Source organism: Cebus imitator, unplaced genomic scaffold, assembly GCF_001604975.1.
Source record: "Cebus imitator isolate Cc_AM_T3 unplaced genomic scaffold, Cebus_imitator-1.0 Scaffold495, whole genome shotgun sequence".
In the NCBI taxonomy this organism is placed as follows: domain Eukaryota; kingdom Metazoa; phylum Chordata; class Mammalia; order Primates; family Cebidae; genus Cebus; species Cebus imitator.
Window position 1 is genome coordinate 1150986 of NW_016107810.1, and position 7935 is coordinate 1158920.

General features: G+C 59.6%; 1 protein-coding gene across 1 annotated transcript in view; it reads left to right on the forward strand.

Moving 5' to 3' along the window:
- The window catches only part of INPP5A (inositol polyphosphate-5-phosphatase A), a 233661-nt gene that overhangs the window by 197591 nt on the left and 28135 nt on the right, over positions 1-7935 (forward strand). The window contains exons 10-11 of the mRNA XM_037733137.1: positions 3248-3343; positions 3492-3566. Coding sequence (XP_037589065.1) covers positions 3248-3343; positions 3492-3566 — 171 coding nt within the window. The remainder of the gene's footprint in view (positions 1-3247; positions 3344-3491; positions 3567-7935) is intronic.

The window sequence follows — 7935 nt, forward strand, 5'->3', positions numbered from 1 at the left end:
GGATGGTCTCGATCTCTTGACCTCGTGATCCACCCGCCTCGGCCTACCACAGTGCTGGGATTACAGGCTTGAGCCACCGCGCCCGGCCCAATTTTTTTGTTTTTATAAATCGGCTCCTGAAGGTTGCATTTAAGCACTTGGGCTGACAGGGTCTGAGAGGATGCGTTTGCCTTTAGCGGAGTTTTGGATTTTGTGGCAGAGTGTCCATGACAGTTGAGGGGGTGATGGGACAGATTCAGCTCCTGAAATGAGACCAGCTGCGCAGGTGCACAGCGGGCGACCGTCACCGCGCAGCTCCGTGCAAATCAGAGTGACCGTGTGACTTCCTTACACAGAAAACGGCCCTTCTCCTGGGCTGACACCCGTGCCCTGGGCCTGTGGACACCCTGCCCAGGCAGCATGCCTCCTCGGTCATCCAAACAATAAGAAATGCAGGAATTTCGTTATCCACGGGCAGGTGGGTGACCCTGGCACACAGCGTTCCCGTGAAATCCCAAGAGCTGGTGAGACAGGATGCCAGGCCGCCCTTTCTAGGGCCTTTTCGTGTAGCTACTAATAATGAAATACCTCTTAGATGGCTTTTTAAAAATAGCATTCAGGGTATTTGTTTCCCCTTTCAAAAGAAAGGAATCCCTTCCAAAAGTAGGCGAGCCGGAAAGGCCCAGCCTGGCCGCTTTCTGCATGAGCGGCCACGACTTTGCTGAATTGGAAGGCGAAGGGGGCTGGCCAGCTCTGGCCTGTTCAGCCTGGCCTGATCACTCCTTTACAGCCTGTGAATGAGGTAGCTCTGGGGCGGAGGTGGGGGAGGTGGGTGGACGGCCCCTTCCGAGGCCCTGGGGTCCATCAGATGTTTGTCCTTTGGGAGCCTGCCTGAAGTGCTGAGATAAAGCAGTTTTTAAACAGTTTCCAGCAGATGCCTTTTGGGAGACAGAGCCATGAATTTCCTGAGCTGCGTCCTGGGGTGGCTACAATGGCCGTCTGCCTGCCAGGCCTTCTCCCATTCAGGGAAAGAGGCTTAAGCCACTTAAGCCCATTAGCATCTGGATGGGACTGGACCTCCTTGGGATGCAGGGATGGGCAGGGTGGCCCGCTCTGTCCTGGCTGTTTGGGTGCTTGTTCTAATCCTCACGCTGTTTGAAGGCTCCAGACTGATTTGTGACACATAGTCCAAAAGCCACTTTGGGGGCTTGACCCGAGCGGCGATCTGTGCTCGGAAATGCCAATGGCCCGCCCCCAGGCTGCTCTGCGGATGGCGGACAGCCGCCTCCTGGCCCCGGCTGGGGTGCCGCAATCCAGCCACCCGGAGGAGGACTCTGCATCCTGGCAAGGCATGCCAGGCTGCTGAGAGGCCCCAGGGTTCATGCCCTCAGCTCCTGCTCAGTGCACGCCGGGAGCCTGCGAAGGAAGGCCGGGCACTGGCCCAGGGATACCCTCCTGAGCCCTGGCCAGTGCCCGGGATGTTGGGGTGTGCCTCAGCAGTACCAGCTCCCAAGGGCTCTTCAGGGAGAAATTTCTGACTTTTCATGCAGTCATCATTTTTTTAAATAAAGATCATTATTTTCTTACAAAGCAGCTTTATGGGCCAGGTTCAGCTGCTCACATCTGTAATCCTAGCACTTTAGGAGGCTGACATGGGATGATCACTTGAGCCCAGGGGTTCACAGTCAACCTGGGCAACATAGCGAGACACTGTCTCTACAAAAACTTACAAAATTACAGCTGCAGGTGCATACCTACAGTCCCAGCTACCTGAGCGGCTGAGGTGTGATGATCACCTGAGCCCAGGAGGTGGAGGTTGAAACAAGCCTTAATCCCACCACTGCGCTGCAGCCTGGAGGAGAGACCAAGACCCTGTCTCCAAAACAGAAAAGTTGAATTAAAAGCCAGCTTTATTGAGGTATAATTTACACACAGACTATAGTCCAGTCTAGACCATCCCTTCAGCCCCACCTCAGTTCCCTCCCGGCCTCGCCGCCTTGCTGCCTCTGCCTCTCCGACTTTGCCCTTTCTGGGAATTTTGTGTAAATGGAATCTGCAGTCTGTGGCCTTTCGTGTAAGGAAGCGGCTGCGCCCTCTTCCTCCTGCACCAGTGATGCTGCAGCCCCGGTGCCTCTGCCTGCTCCCCCACCGTGAGCTCAGGCACCTCGCCTTCCATGCCGAGCTTTGATCTCTCCCAGCGTGTGGGTCTCGCTCCTCCCTTGTCCGGTGTGGTCCTGGGTGTTCTTGTGTCTTCATGACTTCTGCCAGGCTTCGAGAGCTCAGTGCCTGCAAGGCCTCTGTGCTGGGGCCAGGGGCTCCTATTGGAGGCCAGTCCGCCCAGGGAGGGCTCTGCAGTGCTGTCCTACCTTTAGGGACTGACTCTCAGTGACCATACCTTGCATTGTATTGAGGTTGGCAAGAGGAATTTTCAAAACAGTCCTGAAAATAACCCTTCACGTAGATCTGCACTGGTGGTCTGCCGGCCAGGACCATGCCTCCTGGAGCAGCAGTGTGGCAGAGAGGTTGGTGCTCACTCAGCCTCCGTCTCCTCTGCTGCCCAGACGGCTGCCCCTTCCCATAGCCGGCCAGGCCACTGAGCATCCGTGGGCACACCCTGGCCCTGCAGACTCCTGCCCAGCCCTCTCCCTGGTCCTCCTTGTTGGTATGGTCCCCAGAACCCTGGTGGAACCCCCAGTCTCTTCTTGGGTCCTGTCTACCTGCCTCCGGGCCTCTGCCCACCCCAGCCTCTCTCCCAGGGACTGGTTTGAGCCGGTTAACACCATGAAGGAGGAGGGTGACCTCAGTCGTCCCTTCCACATCCGCTTCAGAGGATGAGCTGGTGGAGACTGTTCCCAGTCAGCCCTCCTGCAAGCCTCCCGCTGTTGCAGTCCAGCAGCTCTTGAGGGAGTGCAGGGATAGGAGAGCGGGCGGGAGGCCAGCCAGGGGCCCCACAGGCGCCATCTGTGCTGTTCTCAGCGCCCCGGGGCCTCGGGAGCCTGCTGGGCTTGCCCTGGCCTTTGCCCCGAAGCAGCTCTGTGTGCAGCAGCAGCTCTGGGGCGGCCCTGCGGTCGCAGCTGGCCTCAGGCCCTTCGCACATGCCAGGGTTGGCTGCGCAGGAGTGGCCCCTGGCCCCCAGTGTGGAAATTGGTGTGACACTGGCTGCTGTCTGGAACTGGCCAGCCCATCCCACTGACTGGAGGTGTCAGGGGACGCTGCCGTGGGTGCCTGGACCGCTCTGGGACTGACCTCTGTTGCTGTCTTTCCGCAGACGCTTTGCACAAAGGCCACCATGCAGACTGTCCGGGCCGCCGACACCAACGAAGTTGTGAAGCTCATATTTCGTGAGTCGGACAATGACCGGAAGGTGAGTGGGCCTGTGACTAGGTGGGCGACACAGGGGCCACGGCCGGCCCAGCCCGGCCTGCACGGGACTCTGCAGCCTTCCCGGGGCAGTGGGGGCCAGGGGACGAGGCTGGGGGAGCTCAGATGCTGATGGGCCTCTCTGACCTCAGGTTATGCTCCAGTTAGAAAAGAAGCTGTTTGACTATGTCAACCAGGAGGTCTTCCGGGACAACAACGGCACTGCGGTAAGTTCGTGGCTCCACGTGGCGGCCCCCCGCCCTGTCCTGGGACAGCCATGTCCCCGGCCCTCCCGTCGCCTCTGCTTACCTGGGACCACCTGCCTCGTCCCTGCCACCTCCAGGGCTCGGTTTTGAGCCGAGTGCAAGGCGGACTGCTGGGGACACATGTTGGGTGCGTCCGGCACCCCGGGCCGGGTTGGGCTGAGGCTCCCATGTCACTCCCCTGTCCACGGGCAGTGTGATGCCCACGCAGCCCATCAGCTTCAGAGCCCCTCATGTGTGCGAGGTCAGACACTGATGCTTTGGGATGGGGAGGAAGTCCCCTTGTCTCAGGGTGGGCTGGCGGGGCTTGGGCTTCGCCCTGAAGCGGGAGAGTGAAGGGCACAGGTTCCTCACCCCCCCGTGCTAGACTTGCTGTGTGGGTCTGTGTGTCAGCACGTATGTGTGCATGTGTGTGAGCGCTAGGACGCATGTGTGCATAAATGCGTGTCTGCATGTATGGGGGTGAGTGTGCAGCTGTGTGGCCACGAGCACGTGTGTAAACCGAAGTGCATGTCAGCGGGAATGTGCAGCTCATGCCAGTCCACTGAGAACCGGCCGTGCTGGAGGCAGCCCCCGCTGCAGAGCCTGCTGTCGGCTTTGAAATCACGAGTCTTCCCTTTGAGGGATCAGTGTGGGCAAGCGCTGAGGGGCGGCCTACACACTCTCTTTTTAATTTTCATTTTTGACTGTGGTCTACTTTGGTCTCATTTTTAATGTATTTATAAATGTTTATCGATGCAAAGAACCAGGAACCATGCAGCTCCTGGCTGGGGCCCAATGTGCGGCCTGGACTGATTTCCGTAAATGCGCCACCGTAGCCATCCCAAGCCACGTGTGATGCTCTGCGCAGCGAGCCAGCGTCTGAGACCTGGAACTCTCGGAATCCGTTCCTAGGGCTGTCCTGAGCCAGCTGTGGTCCTCCAGCACTGCGTCAGGGCAGGCGGCTTCTGCCCTGGGGAGCTGGCAGGTGGTGGCCATGGGGGAGGGGAGGGAGCACAGGCAGGTGGACCCAGGCCGGGTGCAGCCGTGTTCACATCCCGGCGTCCTGGGCCAGCCAGGAGCTCTGGGGTCTGTGCCTGTGCCTCAGTTTCTCCTCATGAGGTGTGAGGGGCTCATAGGTCAGTGCATGCAAACTGCTTAGGAGAAAGCTGAGCCCTCTCAGTGCCCAATAGAAGGGCACACTCAGCCCAGCGGACACTGCCAGCCCGCCCAAGTCCCAGGCCCAGAACCTCCACTCCAGGACCAGATTCGCTGCCTCCCCAGCATCCCCAAGACCCATGCTCCTGTCCTCTCGGGAAGTCACTTCTGCCTCCTGCCCCTCATCAACCCAGAGCCCTAGGCTCCCATGACACCCACGCCTCTGTAGTGCCTGGGCCTCCTGTGCCCCGTCCCTCTTGCCTGCTGCAGGAGGACACGGCCCCTTCCCCCACTGCGGTCAGATCAGGTCTTGGTGTTCCGTCCCCACATGGCCTCTTGGCCTGGGGAAACCTGAGGTCTCCTCCTCTTCTCTCCATCCAGGCAGACTTGGTTTCCTCCTGCTCCGTCCGTGGGAGGCATCGGGTACTCTCCCCTGCTCCACCACCTGCACCTGGTGGAGACGCCTCCTCCTCGAGCCTCCAGGGCCTGGTGGGGCGGTCCGCCTATGGTTCTCAGTGCTCCTGCACGCCTCTTCCTGCGGGACTCTGGGCTCCAGGGTGTTTCCCGCTGCCGGGCAGCTCCCAGGTGGCACCTCCCAGCCTCGTCAGCGGGGAGAGCCTGCAGAGCACAGGTGTCTAGGTGAAGGCAGGTGTCTGGGTGGAGGCAGGTGTCCAGGAGTAGTCTGGGTGGAGGCAGGTGCCCAGGAGGAGTCTGGGTGGAGGCGGGTGCCCAGGAGGTGTCTGGGTGGAGGCGGGTGCCCAGGAGGTGTCTGGGTGGAGGCGGGTGCCCAGGAGGAGTCTGGGTGGAGGCGGGTGCCCAGGAGGAGTCTGGGTGGAGGCGGGTGCCCAGGAGGAGTCTGGGTGGAGGCGGGTGCCCAGGAGGAGTCTGGGGAGGCGGGTGCCCGGGAGGTGTCTGGGTGGAGGCGGGTGCCCAGGAGGAGTCTGGGGAGTTGGGTGCCCAGGAGGGAAACAGGGCTGCCGTCCTCACAGCTGCATGGCTGTTGGAGCTTGGTGGAGGTACTTTCGGGTCCCCTAACAGAGCTGCCTTCTCAGTGCAGGGGCAGCGAGGTCTCCAGGGACCTTGCACAGGGCATGAAGAAAGTGGAGGGTCCCTTGGAGGAGGAAGCCAGGGCAGCCAAGGGGGATGGAACGTTCTGGAAGGAGCAAGGAGGCAGGCAAGAGGGAGGCTCCTACGGCCACAGGTGGAATGTGGGGGGCAGATCCTAGTTGGGGTGGTGTGAAGGGGTATGCAGCGTGGAGGGGGTTACAGCATGGAGGGGGTTTCGGCGTGGAGGGGGTGCAGTGTGGAGGGGGTGTGTCTAGAGCATCTGGGAGTGATTGTCTTTCGTGTGGGTCCAAAGTCGTCGTCTCTCTCTGCGTCTCGACACAGAGCAGGGCCCTGCATCGGCAACCACCTGCCTTTAGAAGAAAACGAACCTGAGTACTGTATTTGGGAGAACTTTTGGATTTGATTCTGAATGAAAACCCGCAGTGGAGTGGAAGCACATTCCCCTGTGACTGTGGGAGGCCCCACACTCCGTGTTTGTTGATCACGTCAGGAGTCCCACACGGACAGGTGGCCAGAGCTCGGGGGCGCCTTCCCAGGCCGTTTCTCGTGGTCTCTCCAAAGAACTGGCGTGAGTGGAGCCCGATGGCTCGGCGCTGCTGTCCTGCTGCTCGGACCCTCTCTGCTTGGCGCCTGGGACGACGGCGCCTTTGAGAACGTCCCGCAGGTTCCTGCTGGCCTGGGTGCCCTCGCACCTGCCTGAGGTGCCGGCACGCCGACTCTGTCGTGCCCGGGAGCTGGGAGTTGTCCCCATTGACTGAGGGTCAGGGTGGTCAGCCCGGTGAGCCCGGGAGAGAGTCCCGTCTCCACAGTCCGGTTGCACGCACGGCACCGCGACAGTGAGAGCAGACGCGTCCGCAGGATGGATGTGCCCGCGCCGCCGCAGCCCTGGTCCGTCGCACCCTTCATCAAACGCCGGTCTTGTACCCGCCTGACAGAAATTTAATTCGAGCTGGCTCCTGAAAATAATTATTGTATTTTAAGAGTAGTAATCATTGGCCGGGACATGATTGAATGTGTCCATGCCTATTGACTTTTCCTATGATTTATAGCTTTGTTTAGTCGATATTCCCATCGAAATTGTATAATTAATTATAAGTGTGGCTGTCAGGGCTGCAGGATGGAGTGCCCTGGTGAGGATTTGGAGAGATTAAATTTTCCTTGCTGTCCCAGGGCCAGGCTTGGGAATTTCCGCAGTGCCGGCCTCTTGGAGGGAGATGTCTTCTGTGTGTTTAGCAGCCTCGCCAGCCCCAGGTGCATTGATTTTCCGGGCCCCGTTCCTTTATCAGCGCCGGTGTCTGCCGGAGCGGCGGAAGCGTGGCGGGGACTGCTCCTGACAGATGCGTGGGATCAGCCCCTGCTTTGTCACTGTCCACACGGCCTGCCTGCCTTCACTTTGTAATCAAGAAGAATGTGGAAGACCATGCGAAATTGGTTATTGTGTTTGTGAAGAATCTCAGAGATACAAATTATCAATTCAACAGCAACACGTGCAGTTTCTAATCAGACACTTCTCCCTATTTTGTTCCTGCCGCAGCGGGGCCCTCACGCACGTCATTCTGGGGGCGACAGCCCCCATGCCAGCCATGTAGGGTGAGGCTCCCTCTGACCTCTCAGAGCCAGAGGTCAAGCAGGGACACACTGGGACCCTCCCACCACACGGGACCCTCCCGCCACACAGCTGTCACGGTCCCTGCGCAGTTTCACATTTGTGTCACGGTCGTGTGAACCTCTGCCTCCCTGGCTACGCGGGAAGGCCCGGGGGCAAAGACCGCATGTCCAGTGGAGTGTCCGGCACAGTGCTCGGTGCAGGAGCAGCACGGCCAGCCCGCGTCTGATGAGGATGGAGGCAGGCCCAGGCCAGGACACCTCTGTCAGAAGACAGGCTCACTAGTGAACAACGGAGATTCCCAGCCGGGGTTTTCTCTCAGGGCTGGTGAGTGTGGGTAGGCCCGAGGGCATCACAGTGGACAGAGGACAGCATGGGGCCCTCACCCCTCCACCCCCAGCTCCAGTACCATTTAAGCAGCTTGAAGGTTCAAGTTCATTTCAGACCACACACGTGTTTCCTTTTATTTTTACTTTGCACCGCCAAAACTATGGTCCTTCTAACACAGAAGACACTGAACAG